The 17,452-nt window shown below is 41.3% G+C and overlaps 1 protein-coding gene across 1 annotated transcript in view; it reads left to right on the forward strand.

The window, feature by feature from the left end:
• The window catches only part of mdfi (MyoD family inhibitor), a 32,197-nt gene extending 18,034 nt beyond the window's left edge, over positions 1–14,163 (forward strand). Inside the window, exons 4-5 of the mRNA XM_030418729.1 lie at positions 8,204–8,569; positions 10,121–14,163. Of these exons, the coding sequence (XP_030274589.1) occupies positions 8,204–8,569; positions 10,121–10,374 (620 nt within the window). The 3' untranslated portion in view covers positions 10,375–14,163. The remainder of the gene's footprint in view (positions 1–8,203; positions 8,570–10,120) is intronic.
• The last annotated feature ends 3,289 nt before the right edge of the window (positions 14,164–17,452 follow it).

Genomic DNA, 17,452 nt, shown 5'->3' on the forward strand with positions numbered 1-17,452 from the left:
GAACCAATCCATCCCAATCACAGTAGTCATTGCTGCAACACAAATAGCTACTGTAGCCAGCAGTTTGACTAATTGCAGAAAATTGCAGGAGGAGAGATGAATGTGTCTCACATTGTGTGTACTTTGTTTACACACAGCTCTCCAAGTCTAAAGTCTACTTCCCAACATCTACAGCTATTCAGTCATGACACTCCCTTCTGGGTGTATCAGCAGGAGTGTCACAACACCTGGAAGTTGTCCTTTGCCGAGTCATATCCCTAACCGCCACCATTCCCCTTATATTACAAGTCCGACAGTTATGTCTCACCCTCTTTCACTCCCCTTGATGTGCAGTCACTCCAGCGCTCTGTATCAAAGCCAACGATTACGCAAGTATGCTATGTCATTACCCCACCACATATATTTTTCTTGCTTTCGCTCCAGTTTGAAATAAGCAGAATCTCAACCTAATTCTCAAACTAGTTTCACTGTGTCATTCGTTCACTTAGAAGACAGAGCGTCACATAACAACGCTCTGAGCTAAGCCGTCTGGATGCTTGGCAATGTAAAACTTTTTAAATGCCCTAGAGTAGTCTAAATCTGTCCTTCCTGCCCTTCAAAGAAAAGGAGGCATGGTGTCAGCGAATGAGTGACGAATGAAAGGAGGGATTGAGGGGTGAGAAGACGGTTGAGCAAGCTGACATCTGAGCATGTGTTAGAAAGCTACGAGCATTTTTCCTGGAATTCAGGGCCAGCCATGGGTGACAGGCACAATCACACAAACCTGGCCCCGCCGTAATAGCTAGTTTGTGGTAACTGAATAACCAGCAGTCAGTTCAGCCAGGAAGTGGATAAGTAGGTGAATGCAGTGTGTTTTGAGTTGAGTAGGTGTGTGAATGTCTGCTGTCTCTGTCTATGTTTGGGCCTCTACCTGTCCTGTCTGCTGCATGCTGTGTCTATTTTCAGGGTGGAAGGGCGGAGAGCGTTGGGTTTGAGTTTCTCTCTCTCTCTCTCTTTCTGCTTTATTTTACATCCCAATAAAACCTTATGAAACCTACCGGTTCCATATGCTGTGTGGGGAGGGTTATGCAACTACAGTAGGCTTGGACAAAATGTACAGCCATGCTCACCAGTCCTTACTGGCCTTCCATATGCCTTCATGCGCCTCCTCCTCCCTTCATCCATAGCTTCCTCCCTATGCAACATGCACAATCACACGTGTGTTCATGGGACTTGAACCGCAAACTAAACAGTGCCAAACTCAGGTGAACGTGGACAGCTCACGCCCGCCTGTCTGCTTCATGATATGTTTGTCTCTCTGCCTTGTCTGAGTGTGTTTGTGTGTCTTCTGCGAAACCACTATCAGCCTTTAAATATGGCCTGCGATCAATCAATCATCAGGCGTTTGTCTGGCTTCTTAATGAGCGTGAAGACATAACAACATAGCTGTGACTCAGGTCTGTGGTGAGGTCATGGCTGTTTGACATCTGTGTGTTTGTGAGCGAGAAGGTGAGAAAACAGAAGCGAAAACAGACAATTTCTCCGTCTCGCAGTGATGACATCAGAGCTGCAGTATGTGTCTGGCCCTGGGCCTATGACAAGCTGTCTGAGAACAATGTGCAGAGCAAGCTGTTAACATATGTGCATGTGTGTGTGTGTATGTGTGTGTGTGTGCGTGTACTTCTGGCTGTCAGTGATGTCATGAACACACTGCCGTCGTTGACGTCACGGTCACAGCAGGAAACACATGTTCACAGATGTTGAACTGATTGCACTCTCATAGACTCGAAACGATGACACATGTAATAATGCGTGACAGCATCACAGTAGCGTTTATGGCACTTTCAGTTTGTTTATTTTTATCAGTTTGAACTATTTTCACAAAAGGAGTCGGAGGGCAAGCGTTTTTATTCAAGTGCCAAAGAGTGTGTGTGTGTGTGTGTGTATGTGAAGGGGAAATGCTGAGCGGGGCTGTTTGTTATTATCTCTCATCAACGGGGAGGAGTGTGCAGTGTGTTGCTGGTGGGAAATCTAACAGGACTGTGACATCGCCTTTAATTAGAGACCAGCCACCGAGCTGAAACTGTTCCATCTCTGCCCCTCTGCCCTAATTCTCTTCTTCTTTTCATCTCAGACTTTCTTGTTTCTCTGTCCGTCTTCTTCCGAATTTTGCTATCTCCTTCTTGGTCACATAACCACATACAACCATATTTTACATGTGCTGTCAGTTCAATAGCGGTGACACAGAGCTGAGTGTTGGAAAGTCCAGCTGTGTGGGTGGTGAGTGGTCACGTCAGGGGTCATCTGTGATTCAGGAGGTGGGTGGTTGATGTCTCAGGTCAGAGATGAGGGTTGCTTTGTGTCATTTAGTTCTTGCTAATTTTCTGCTTTTCTCTTCTTTTCCTCAGAATATAGGTCTCTATAAATTTAAATACTTGCATACAGTTTCCATCCATATGTCAGGTCAAATTCATGATGATGCAAATGATGCATTTAGGTGTTTTTCCAACAGCTGGGCTGAAGGAAATAAACAGAGTGTCTGAATGTCAAAAAGAAAAACAAAAGAAGACTGGAAGTTTTTTTCCAGAAATGGAAAGGTTTTGGTGCAAGTTGTTATTCTTTTGCGTCAGCTGAGGTCATATTTCACGTTTTCATGCGAACAGGAAAACAAAGAAATGTACATGTCAATCACAAAACAAAACACAAAGGACTAATTCCGATGCACAGCTGTGTTTTTGCAAGAAAAGACTTCCTCTGCGAACATGTGCAGGCACGAACACATCAGTCAACGTTCAATCAGTTGACACATTGAGTGGTGATATAGTTTGGACATATTTAGGATTTGTTATGTAAATACTTTACGGGCTAATGAGAATATTGTAGCTCAATAATTCACATGTTATGCCACTGATTTGATTTATAGATTATGTGTGATGTTAGTGAATCTGAATCTGTGGCTGATTACACGTAATAATAATTGAATAATGAATAATTACCATAATGTTGAAACTCTGACAATGAGGCAAAACAAACCAGGCACAGGCAAATACATAACAGTAATATAATTCATGAATATCATCTTAAGTGGTAGACTATATATTTAGAATATACATTCATAGTGGGTCTGTCCATGTTGGAATTAAAATAAACAATACCTTATTTGGATAAATATTTGAATGTTTACCCATAATTAGGGCTGTCATGATATTAGAGTTTCACTACGCGATTGTCATTGCCAAACTAACTCACGAAAACGATGTGATCACAGTTTTTCGTTTCTTTTTTGGTGAAAAACTACCCTCAAAGTGTACAAAAAGAGGATTTATTTTCAGCTACTGAATTACTAGTGAAAAGGCAATGAGTTTATGAACTCATAAACATAAGATGTTGATATTATCACATGTGTATTATGAACACAACTATTCTACATATCAAAGCACTACATACAAATTGCATTCGACTCATTCTACTATGAGTCAGAGGTTGTCTGTCTTGTCTGTTTGTCAACAACAAACATGCCTGGCCTGCCCACCATTGCTGACAACAAATATCTCGCTGTAGAATAAGAACACCATTTGGTTAATACACCAGCTACTTAAAAGTTACCCCAGGGAATTTTTAAGTTTTAGGTGATTCTCTGCAATCATGAGGAGTGATTGGGTTCAAAATGTCCTCAAACACTTAACTGGGATTCTTTCAATCCACTTTGCTAGAAGTGCAGCTATCCAGTCCCCCCTTCAGTGGCCAAAACAAGCCCCAACAGCTAAACCTTAAGAGTGACCGAAACGTGTCTATCTCACACAGAGAGTGACCTGCCTCATTTTAGCCAAAAGTTGTGTCACAAATTCTTCTTGCAGTCACACCTCATTCTGAAGCAGCGTTCTCGTGCGTCTGTCTGAACACTGTGTTCACATGACTTTTTATAATGTAATGAGAGGGTGCAGCTAACAGGCCTAATAACGCTGCAGTGCTGGTTAGAGTGCTGCGCAGCACGCAGAACTGTGGGGACACCTCATTGAAAACTGTTTTAAGTAACATTATACAAAACCAACTTATCATTTTCCCATTCTCACAGTTTTAGTAGTTGGCACTTAGGCAGTTAAAAACAACCCTGTAAGGAAAAAACCCCCAGAAGGGACTCATTGGGTAAGATGTTTTATGGGAGACTGGATGTTTTGGAGTTTTAGTGGATTTTGAAATGTTGGGCAAATGTTGAGAAACCTTTGTGACAAACAAGCCCTGGCTGCACGGTCTCTTATTTCCATAACTGATAGCAAATGTCCTTGATACCAAAAAAATTACACTGCAGGCAATCACAGTGAGCCGTTTGGTTTCAGCATGTGTTATTCAGGACTTTCTTGTCTTGACACCCAGATACTTTGCTTCTGCTCTGTTGTGTTAACAGTGTTATATTATTATATTACAGTACCGATCTGTGAGTGCGCACATAATTTTTCACTGTTTTGTTTTCTTTCTCTCTGAGCATACAAATTTGGTCTGGTGAAACGCAAAATCTCCATTTTGGTGGATGTAATCTCACGTCCATGTAGTTCAGCAGCACTTTCAACCCTTTAGCCTACATAGGCAGACAAACTGCAGCAGAGGAGACGGTAGGATAAAGCAGCTGGAACACAGACAGACAGACTTCACTGTCACTCTGGTGACTCATTCCAGCAGAGGATAAGTAGAGAGAGAGGGATGAACAGCAGCTCTCAGGGCCGGGAGGGAGGTGTGTAAGTACAGGGTAGCTGAGAGACGCCAGGAGAGGAGGAAGAGGTGGAGGGTGTGTGAACGGTGGGCAAGCGCGCAGGGGGAGCGCTGATGGTGACTCACCCATGCGCACTCAGTAGTCTAACGGTGCACGTACACACATTATACCTGAGGTCGCTGGACCCCCAGTGGCCAACACTGCTGTGTTAGCACCGCACACCAGGATACACACACATATGCACTCTGCGGTTTTCCCTGTCTCATCATGTTAATCCCACAGTCATTTGGGCTCTTTATTTGCTGTTATTTTTAAGCAGCTCCCACTGCTGAATCATTGTGTTTATGAGTCACACCCATGCATCCTCCTGGTCCAAATGTGCACAAGCAGAGACCCATTTCTTCAGCTTGCTTCTCTCATTCCATCTTACGTTCTTCATTTCAGACAAAGGGACCTTGTATTTCTTTGTGTGTCCACACGTGTTCCCGCATGCATATATTTGTGTGTCTGAGTGGGCCTAACCTCAAACTCTGTTTGGAGACGGTCCTGACTCTTGAGCCCTGTCTCTCTGTCTCTCTGTCTGTCTGTCTGCCCGCCTGCCTGCCTGCCTGCCAGATCCGTCTATCCACTGTGTTCATACACTCGCACAGACACACCACAAGCTTGCAAGAAGTATGAATTTCTCAAGAACTCACAACCCCCCCGACAATACAGACCTAGAGGGAATACTGAAAAATTGTGCACAACTTCCCCTCCCCTCTCTCTAATCCCCCTCTTCTCTTACCGACCTACATCCTGGCCAGCTCCGAGTGTTAAAATACAGCATTGTGCAGAAGCCTGAAGAGGGAGACAGAAAAGGGAGGACACAGAAAGGGAGGAGATGGAGTGAGGGAGAGAAAGAGGAAGAGAGAGATAGACATAACACAGGAGAGCAGCAGGTATTGACTTTTGACATACTTTAGAGGAGAAAGTATGGCTGCTTCGCACTAGCCTTGCGCATGCATGCACACCTACACACTCCTGCACACACGCACACACACGCACACACACACACACACACACACACACACACACACACACACACTGGCCCTGCAGCGTGCCAAACATCTGGAGCAAAGTTAGAAAACGCTGAATGAAAGAATCTTTAATAACACTGGATTGGTTGTGTGACCACGGACATCAGCCAATCAAAACAGGCCTGGATGGGTTATCTGTCTCCAAGCGGTTATCGAACGGACGCTTTTATTACCAGTCGTGTTTCATAGCTCATGCTCAGGACCACACTCTGTTTGTCTCTCAGGCATGTATGTGTGTGTGTGTGAGTTACAGAGTTTCTGCTTTGATTTTCTGTGGCTCTCTTGTACTCTACCCTGCCCCGTTACTTCTCACCACACCTCACGGCACCATATGCTTTCAGGTCAAGAAAATATTTAGGGCCTCAATAGGATGGTATTAAATACTACCATAATAAAATAAAAACCAGGCTTCCATTTTATTCTTCTTTTCAGGTTGTGTGTTTGGTTTGGCAGCCACGGTGAGCATTTCTGCCACCCCTTCTCTCCTCTCGCTGAGCAGTTAGTCCTCCTCGGTAGCACTTGGAGGTAAAATATACCAAGTGTTACACTCATCCAAGATTAATTGCGTGCAATGTTGTGTCAAAACTGCATTCTTCCATGAACCCAGGTAGAGAAAGGATGGGTTTTTCCAGAGACAAACACTCCTCTCTCACACTCTTTCATTTATCTTGTCTTCTTTTTCCTGCAGTCTCAGTGCAGTTGTGCAAGAGTCTAGACAAGCAGGATCATGGGTCAGCTTAGTAAAATGCATAGCTCTTCCCTTGAGCTATTGCCTTTGGGGTGGGCTTTGTAAATGGACTCAGTTTCCCAGAGCCTCCCTCTCCATGACACTGAGAGGGGCCTCGGCCCTGTCTCAGAGCTGCGTGATCAGCTATGTGTTCCCATGAATGTGTTTTATATAAATGCTTTAATGATATGTTCACATTCCCATAATACAATGCCCCTATATGAATTGAAAGCACTGTTGGTCACTGTAATTGTTCCTCCAGTCTATAGTGGCTACAGAGATCCTTTTCTGAAAGCCAAAGCAAATATGATGAGTCTGGAATTGGAAGATATCTGCTTTATTTGTCCAACTCATCAATTTAGCTTCAGCTGAACTCTCAACATTGACATTTATTTTTGAAGAAAAGCTCGTTGTGGTCAGTACGCACGAGAGACAACAAAGAAACCAACATGCTTTGAGTGCGCTAACTGTGTGGACATATGAGTATTGTTTCAAGACAAACTCGAACAAATGCGAACCTATCATTACGTTATAATAATAACTGACTCATCTTACATTTGGGATCCATCTTTACCGGAATCATAAGAGGAAAATGTTCAGCTGGACTGAATAGTACAGTGCAGCTGTATTTTGATTACTCAACGAAACCATCAATAATTTTGTCAGTTGATTGATGATTTAAAGTCACTTATCAAGCGAAAATGTCAAACATTTCCTTTGTCCAGCTCCTCAAATGTGAGTGATTGATCTTTAAGGCATTCACAATCTAAAGTTCTAGTGAATCACAAAGGTTGCAGTGTTAACTGTCTTTTTATTCTGTTTCCAAATGGTGCTGCAGGGACGACATTTTTTTGTAGGTTAACCTAGAACTTAGCATCAACCTAGTTCCTTTGTCAAACAGCATCAGGATTGTCCAGTTGGATTTTCGATTTATTCAAGAAAATAAGTTCTGTGGCAAACACAAGTTTAAGATTTGATCACATTTTGTTCATCAAGGCAATCTGCACAGATGAGCACCGCTTTTATGTTTTTTTAAGTGTAAATTAAATTGCCAGAAGAGAAAAGCTAATGTTAGAGTCTCTAACCACAAATTGATCAATCAGTGAGTTGTAAAGTTAGTGGAGTTAGAATAGTTTGCAACAAAAGTCCGCCTGTAAAGGTGGGTTAGTGAATAGATGAGTCTCCATGTTCATCGTGATGATCTTAAATATCCCCAATAACCAATGTCGTTTCACAGAACATGAACGCACCTTGAGCATGTGTTATCGACAGGCCTTTTTTTGAGGCATTTTACTGAAAACCCATTCAAAAAACTCATTGACTCTGAGACAAGGATACATCTGCAAAAAATGCTAACTTATTTCTGGGTTTAAGGACTCATTCCTGCAACACTCTACTAATTTATGTGGCTCTTCCGTGGGTGACGTACTGTAACGTGAGTTATAGCTAGTGGCATTGTGGAGGAGGAGCCTGTGCCAAAGAAGAACTGAAAGGACTGTGTGGATAATGATATATTTTGGACATATGCTCAACCATACTCATGATGTAACAGGTGTACTGTATAGTAAAATACAACATCGTAAAACTTACTTAATGGTGGAGGTTATTTTGTCTTCCTGTTTTTAAATGCTATATTTGTATTGTCACATCTTTAATTTAAATAAATACAATTCTTAACAGATACAAAATGACTGTCCTCTTGTCCCTCCTCAGCACAACCAGCAGCCAGATCCACGCCCGTCCACCACACCCAGCCATGTCGGACACAGCCCAGCAGCCAACTGCGCAACGGAGCCAAGCACCACGCCCATACGCACTCCCCTCACACGCACTGTCCGCACCACACGCACACGCCTCACACACATGCAGTCCAGTCCAATGGGGTCAGAAACGGGGGCCCTCACCCTAAGCTGGGCTCCCTCCCCAAAGGCGGCTCATCCACCTCCTCGTCGTCCTCGTCAGGACCCAGACACACCAAGAAATTGCAGTCAAACCCCTCCATCACTTCCCAGAGCAGCAAGCGGAGCAAGAGCAGCTCCAAGAGCAACAGCTCCCAGATTCCCACAGAGGCACAGGACGGTGAGATACAGAAACTGACGGAGGGCGGGAGGAGAGGGAGGGATGTTTACTGAGGTTCACCATCATAGTTTTTGCCTCATATCTGATCAGAGAAGAGGAATTCTTCTTCACTAGGCACCCCCGAACCCCCAGAACGCCTGGAACATAGTTTGTAAGATTTTAGGATCGATGGTTTATAATATAAAGCAAAATTGATCATTAAGAAGAGACACTACTAAGAAATTATGTGAATTGCATTAATAAATCTTTACCAACTGCAAATACAGAAATGTGATTGATTAATTAAAAATTTAGAATTTAAAATCAAAAGAGAAATTCATCAGACTGGACAACAGCTTGGTGACAATTTAAAGCAAAAAAAACAAACAATATAAAATGTCTTAGTACTGTGTTGGGCCAGCATGTGCTGCCAGAACAAGTTCAGAGTCTGTAATATTACTGGAGTTAGAGAACACCACTCTTCCAAAATATCTCCTTACTTGGCTTTTTTATGATAATGATGGAGAAAGCTGTCTCCACCTAGATCCCACTGATCCAAAATCTCCCACTGGTGTTCAATTGGGTTGAACGCAGGTGATTGTAAACACCAGAGCTTATGATTCATAACAGTTTCATGCTAACCAAAGCATTCAGTGACCCCTCAAGCCCTATGGCTGTCACCCTGAAAGAAACCACTGCCATCAGGCTAGACAAAAGTTTTGGTGAGCACTCAGAACAAATATTGATTTGCAGGATCTCAAACCATGCCAGCAAAAATGTCCCCCACAGCACAAAAGACCCACTGTTTTGTTTTACTTCTCCACCCATTTATTCAGTGCTTTCCTGTTTTGAATTGTCGCCCATCTGTATCTCGCTTTATTAACCTTGTTATTTCTGCACTCCTGGTGAGGCAGCTGCTTTGAAAAGCAGGTTTGTTTCAGTACCTCTTGTCATCGCTTTAGTGGCTTTGTCTTGAAAAGAAAGCAGGCTAAATTAACCACGCTTAATGCCGAGCTGCATGGTGTGCATCAGTTTCAGCTCAAGGTTATATACTGAAAGGCACCTTTTCTTTTCTTTGATACTTAAAAATGCAGATTGTCACGTCTTTTACGTGAGTAATGCTGATACTGAGAGCTCAACAAAGAGGGAGTGTTTCAGTGTTCCCAGCAGAGAGAGATACAGTAAAGATAACAGGCATATTACCAAAGTTGATTTGGTAAGACATGAAATTTGTCATAGAATGTTATTGCTATTAAAGAGCAAATGTTGTAGCAGGTGCGCCAACACCACCAGGAAATTTGCAGTCTGCAGATCTCTCTGTCTTGCGCTGATATTTCTTTTTCAATTTTTCAGTCATCTTACATGATTTCTGAACCACCTCCAAACTATTCCAACAACCTTAGATCCATTTTTCAATTTGCTTTATTGGCATGACATTTAAATAAGTTTATGTTGCCAGAGCATAGAAAAAGACATTGGATAAAAGAGTGAGAGGTTTAGAATATAAACTGCTTCCATAAGAGACGAAATATAAATGATGAATTTCTGTCTGTGTGTCTGTTTTCTCTACAGACTGCTGTGTTCACTGTATTCTGGCCTGCCTCTTCTGTGAGTTCCTAACTTTTTGCAACATCGTGCTGGACTGTGCTACCTGCGGCTCCTGTGCGGGGGACGACGCATGTTTCTGCTGCTGCTGTGCGACGGAGGAGTGTGGCGACTGTGACCTGCCCTGCGACATGGACTGTGGCATCATCGACGCCTGCTGCGAGTCCGCAGACTGCCTGGAGATCTGTATGGAGTGCTGCAGCCTTTGCTTCTCCTCCTGAGGCCCGTTAGCTACCGCAACGGGGAGCATCGTTCATGTCTGCTACACACTCCCACGAGCCCAGATACAACATCGACTGGTGTCTTCATGGTGCCGAGAGGCGGTGCACCCGGTCTTTGTTGCCTTGGCTCTATGGTTTACACTATATTGGCTGGCCTAGTTGGCTCCACATTATGTCCAATGTTTCTTACAGGGTTTGCCAAGCAAAAGATGTGACCTAATGCTGAGAGCAGTCACTGGTGACTTCTTCCTTCCTCTATTGATCCAACGATGAGACAGTAGCCTCTTCTGCCTCGTCTTTGCCGTGGTCCATTGCTACACAGCTGGGTGTATGGTGCAGAGTGAGTTCCAGCTGTGGTCCGTGAGTGGCTGCGAGCCCATGCAGACCAGGCCTCTGGACCCTCACAGAACAAGCTATTATTACAATGGAGCCCCTTGTGCCATCTGAATGACTGGAGTTCTCCAAGCATGAAAAATGACCTCCAAAGTCAAATGAGAAAATGGCTCCATTTAACCGGATTTTAGTGTTTCTGTAGATAAGAGCAGCAGCATAATGGGAAAATGGACGCTCAGATCTCAGTAGAAATGTAGTCTGTCCCCCTGTCCTTGGCAAGGTTAAAGTCTTCCAGTTTGATTGCATACAGTGGCCTTTACACACACACACGCACGTGTGCGCACACGGACACACACGCCGACACACTGACACACACACCCTAAGTGGAGGATTGCTGTCTTTGTCCTTGTTGCAATGCACAAGATAGAGAAAACGTTCATGGTGGCTTGTGGCAATATTACAGACAAATCTCTTTTGTTAATATGCATCTCAGTCGACGGACTTATTCAGAGAGAAGAACCATGAGAGCGTCATGTGTCAGCCTGAAGATGGGCCCAATTAAATGAGTACTGTAAGTGACGGACATCCCAGAGCGAATGGTTGATAGCATCTGCCATGGACACGTTCTCTACTCTAACATGTGAAGGGAGAGAGTTCTTTAATCAAAAGCTTCTCCTCATTTAATGTTTCACATCCTGTTTATTTTTTACTGTTTTATTTTGAGGGGCTTTGGCTGTTTTATCAGTGAATGGTTCCTCGTCTGAATGGTCAGAACTGGCAAAGGACAGGTAGAGGATTGGAAGGCATCATCTCCTTTTGCACCTCCTTTTTTTTTTTTGTTCTTGCTATGTGAACAAAGGGCCTTGGCTTAGCTGAAGGCCTGAATTTTCAAGTAGATTCCTCGCCTTTACCAAATCTCTATTAATCCTTGTTTTGTAGATTTTAGTTAAGATATTTGCATTTTCTCCTCCAATGTGAAAATCACATTTCTGTGTTATCGGGTTTTGCCGGGCTCTCTGTAAAGCAGACATTGCTCAACATCTAATTTAATTCCTTGAATGAAAATCTCAAGACATTATGCTAAGTTAGATCCGTATGCTCGTAGAATGAATGGTACGCTTTTGATAACAGGCCTGCGCTCCTATATGCTCAGATTCACACCTTCTCCAACTCAGTACCTCTTGAGATGTTACCTAGATCTGTTTTTAACATTTTAAAATGACTTGATGCAAATCTCTCTTCTCTCTGATCAAATACTATTTGTGCAATCCTTTTTTTTTTTTTTGGAAACACCAAAGAGTTTTCCTCTTACTGGACCTGACTTTCTAGACCTATAAGTAAAGGGTTTTTGCTATGCTAATGTGGCTGTGGTTAATTAAACCCTATTTTAAGGGCTGATATATAACACTGTTGTTTAAGAATAAACACTAAGGCTGTAAATGACCTGATAACACCTAAGCAGAAAACGCAAGTTTTTTGGGAATCAACTAATGCAACTTAAGAAGATATTTTGGACATTTGGTACATGTTCAGGAAAAAAATCCTGGAGAGCCCTGGAGGACAATGCAATTCTTTACAATACAGATAGATTTATTGAAGGGAGAACTGGATGATATAATGTTATGTACAGAAGTGAAAGCAATGTTTTTGTTGTATTACTTAGAATATATTCCAAGTGCAAATTCTGGTGCTGGTGCTTCATCCGGGGACATTTCATCTGTCACTGGAATAAGAATAAAAGAAAAAGAATAAAAGTGCCTTGTAGGACATCTGGTGTAGTATGGGACTCAGATGACACCATCCAGGGTAAGCCAATGGCTTTGGTAAGATGTGTGCCTGAGTACCACGCAGCAGCTTTACCTAACGATTGAAACTATGCCAACTCGGCCTGCCATGGCTTGTGATGTCGGCCCACGTGCTTGCTGAGATCTGGTGTGTCCAAAGCCAACCCATATGAATTTTGAAACCAAAGAAGAAACATTTTCCTTGAACAGCACTGATGTTGTGTCATTATAAATATTTGAGAAAAGAAAAAGTTTTGTTCCACTGGAATACAATTTGTACACAATGAGCCTCCAAAGGTTAGCTAGCTACAGAGTCAAAAAGCTAGTGTTAACACAAGTGGTCTCAACTGTAGACAATAGCATATCTACTCTGTCCGTTAGCTGACAGTGTTTAAATAAACAGTTCACTTTGCTTTCATGCTTTGTTAAAGCAAGCAAGAATATGATTGTGATGTTTTCAGCTGGCTCATCTTACTGCTAAAACAATTGCTTCACTGTTTTGTACCCCAACCCATTTGACATGTTGTTTCCTATCATTTATGACTCTGCATAACCACAGCCTCATTCAGTTTTACTCAAGTTTCAAGACTTTTACCACTCGGCTGCAGCTTCTCAGCAATATAGTCCAAAGTTTTAGGCCTTCAAAACCATGATAAATCCAGCTTTCATGAAGGAGAATCTCACAGACAGGCTTATCGGTGGCCTTGATCTCTGTTATGCTGAATTGATTTTATTTTGGTCAAATTCCTGTTTCCAGCACAGATGTAACTGGAGAAATAAAGTCAACAATCCTTGACAGACAGCATGGCTTTGCAACTCTCCTTTTAGCAGTACATTTTATAAACATGTCTGAGGTTGTTGGTCGCCAATAGAAGCTTCACCTGGGTCTCTAAAGAGGTAAAAATTCTCCTGTTGGATTTTAAAGTGCTAAGTAAGTCAATACTACAGCTAGAGTTTGCTATGCAGCATAAATCATGTGAAACAACATTTCATTTAGGACTTTGTTAATAGTAAAAAAAATAAAAAATAAAAATCATTTAAGCTTGATTTAATGATGTTGGAATATCTTTTTATGACTTAGTCATTAAAAGCCCTTTTATGTCTAAAGTATACTGAGAAGTGCTTCACAATTTGTGGAGAATTGAGGCAGTCTGGAGGGATTGAAAACTCTTAATTGGTTCATCTGGATGTAGAAAGTCCCCAGATGAACACCCGTCTTGCATTTAAAGCATTCGCTAGACGATTTAGAGATATGGATATGATGTTGTGTCTGCACCACACAGGACATCATCTCATTTCAAAATATTTCCCTTATATTAAGTCAAGCTATTTCAGTCATACTGGAAGAAACACAAGTTTACTTTCAATGTTTTGCATACTCAGTATTATCATTGTTTTTGTTACAATTACCATGACCACAGAAATGTGTACCTGTTGACTTTCATGGATTTCGTATTTACTTTGAAATGGAATTTTGGATATTGGTTTAAAGGGCTGGCCTCCCCTGCTTGTTGTCTGGAAGTAACCCGAGCCCGGTTGAATCGTTACTAGTCTTTAGTCCACTATAATGTCATTTTGTTTACATTACCCCCATTTAATGTCCGTTTGAATTGCTGTCCTGGAAGTCACATTAAAATCTCTTTGTTATACTGAATAAACAATGTGAACTCCAGGTTACATGTATTATTCTTTCTTTATTTTCACAGAGGTTCCAAGCTTATTACATTATGCCTTAACACCTATATAAATACTCATTTTGCACTGTAGTCTAGCCTTTAAAAAATGTCTGCATAGCAGTGCTATAAAATTAATCCAACAAAATCAAAGAATCAATTTTTCTTCACCTGAATAATGTTGAGATACTGAAATGCAATAAGCAGCATAAACTATTAAACATTTGATCTTCCCATCTGCAACAATTATTAAGATTGTCTCTGATACTGTAACTGCCAGCACTTAATCTGATCTGACAATAATTCATCTACGTTGTCTTTGTGCACAAATTTAAGTGTATTTGCCAATGTCGAGCTCGAGGGATCAGATTTCTCGTCTGATCTTTACTTGTCCTTTCTTGACCCCATTACACGACAACTGCCGTGCAGCTGATGTATGTTCAGACCAGCCAACTAGCCTGAACCATGGGTCAAAAAGTCATATAGGATTTTACTTTTTTGCATTTTTGAGACAGTTCTTGAGGAATTCTATAGGAAAATGTTTTGGTTTCAATAGGATTTTCAGTCCTGTTCGAAATCTATAATTTTTTCTATTGTTTCAAATAAAATCCCTTTAGATTCATATACATTTCAAAAATGTTTTTGTACAGGTTCGTGTAGATCTGTTTTTTTCTGTTGGATCTTACATAGAAATATTTTAAATGTCATGTTTTACAAGAATTACCAATAGGACTCTTTTTTTACTAAAAATCTAACATGGTTACGATGGATTCTTTGAAAATCACATTAAGGTATGGGACACAATTACGCTACAAACAGCATGAGACCATGTACCATGGTGATTTTGCACTTTTAATAATAAATTGATTGATTGATTGATTGATTGATTGTTGAAAAGTGCCCAAGAAAGTTACACAGTTTCAGCGTCATATTCTGTAGACTGTAGTCGTTTTGAGTAGCTGGTGACATGCATGATTTGACAAAACCACACCCTTTCTGACAAGACCACAGACTATTTGTTTTTCTGATATGTGACAATGGACAGGAGAAAATAGGCAATGTTAGTCTAAAATTTAAAAAGTGGAATATATTCTTTGTTTTTTGTGATATCACCAATTTGGGATGTTGACTGATAACCCACATTCACCATTTTCTCTTGCAGAAGGAAAAAAAATGGGGCCACTAACAGCACCCGATGTTTGAAGACTTTTAGCTGGTAGAATATTGTGGTGCACAGGCACACTGTCGAAGAGCTGCCAGTTCCTTGTGCTCTGCTTCTTGCTCCCAATTATGTGCAGCTTTCACAGTCCTTGGAACCCTTGGCACATCAGAGGGGTTTTATGGACATCCCGTGCCTGTTGATTCTTTCAATTTCATCTACTAAGTGCTTGAGAGAGAAAAGACATTTCAGATTTCTCCTTTCCAAACCAAACACTTACGAGAACAATGTTTTTGAAAGAAATATATGCTGGCAGCTCACAGATTTCACATCTGATGGCCCAGAGAGAATGTGATGAGGAATTTCACGCTTTGAGTAAATCACAGTTCCAAAAGGAGTAATATGTCATCTTTTAAGAAGGAAGAGCTTTTCCTATGCACACATCACTTAATCTATCCTCATATTTAAGAGTATTCTTTTCATTCTTTAAAATGTTCCTCATTCGGTCTGCCAAAGAAAGAGGAAAGGCAGATAAAAACATTACATGCCTTCAAATTTTCATCTTCATTATACGTGAGCAACACTCCTGACATGCTGTGGCTTCTTTTGGTAGGTATTGCTTTTCAAAATAAGTGATTGCTGAGTGAATCAGTTCAAGCCTTGAAAGTCCTCATGAATAGGTGGAGAGACTGTGGCAAAAGGTTGTTGCACCATGAAAGTATACAAAAAAGTTTAAGCAAGTTCTCCATGGCACATACAGTCACGTTGTGCCTTGCTGTGAATAGGACAGTGAAAGTACCACACACTGTGCAAATGTAATTTCTGACCCCAGGATAAGAAAAGAGGGCACCAACATGTATCTTTCTAAGGAAAAATGTCTTGATCATTGTAGACCTTATTGACACTGTCTCCTGGATGTCCATTAATTTGAGCTATAAACTCAAGTGACAGAAACAGTGATGCTAATTCTGACCATTTAGGACGGCTGCGATTCCCAAAACATAAAATAAAGCCTGGCATTGAAAATGTACTAGTAACATGGAGCTCAAAGCAGGAAAAAAAAAGTACCCAAATGCCATTGTTTCACATTAACGTTAATTTAGCAGTTAGCATTAGCATTACAGGAGCAGAAGTGTTCAATTAAAGCTTTCTAACTCAGTGGCCTCTTTTGTTATCGCAGGTTAAAAGATAATGGATACTGCATAGTTTTTAGCAAGCTTACATTAGGGAATCAAAACCTGTTGAAATTATTTTAACAAGCATTAAACTAGATTGAAAAGTCACTGTAATAAATGCTTTTTAAAGGATGACTGTCTGATGCTTCTCTGGTCTGTTCCAGCCTGAACTGGTCTGATAAAACAAAACAAAACAATCTTTGCAATATTTTTCATGGTACAATCACAAGTTCAGGATCTCATCTGGTGCCTCAAAATGGAGCATGATCAACTGTAGATTGAACTGTGAACTGTGTGTTTGCAGACAGGCCTGTGGGAGATGAGCAGTAGAAAAGCAGTGGATTGTAATTTTATGAATAGTTGACCCTAAAGAACCAGCTAAAAGTAATGAATCAACAAGTCCAATTGATAAGTAATAGGAATAAACAAATTAAAGATAGCTAGCTAAAGTCCAAAGGCTAGATAAACAGCTTGAATTGTTGGTAAAAGTAATGGATAAACAGCTGATCCTCCTGCCACATAAGCTGAGTAATACGAATGAGCCAAAAAACAATATCCAACCTGTTTTAAGGGCATTTGAGCTCATTTTACAGGGCCGTAGGGGTAGGTTGACAACAAAGATAAAGAAACACTGATGCGGGAACAAACTAAACAAAGTTCAGTATAAAGTAGAATTGGGATAAAACTGCTCTGGAAGCAGCCATTAGTGTTTATGTACAACATGTGCAGTGTTTGTGCGGCAGCAGCTCTATGTGCGGGTAATTTTCCCCTATGTTTAACAGCGCTGTTGTTTGTCTTCCCCCCGCTGTGTTTTATTATTTCTCCATTAATACAATGTATTGTCACAGTCATCTTTTAGCATCTGCAGATTTTCCCACAACCCCACCAGATTAGCTGTCTCTGAGCTGAGAGAGGCAGAGAGAAAAAAAACACAGGGGGAAAGGGAGAAAACAG

The sequence above is a fragment of the Sparus aurata genome, chromosome 6 (assembly GCF_900880675.1).
Source record: "Sparus aurata chromosome 6, fSpaAur1.1, whole genome shotgun sequence".
Lineage (NCBI taxonomy): Eukaryota > Metazoa > Chordata > Actinopteri > Spariformes > Sparidae > Sparus > Sparus aurata.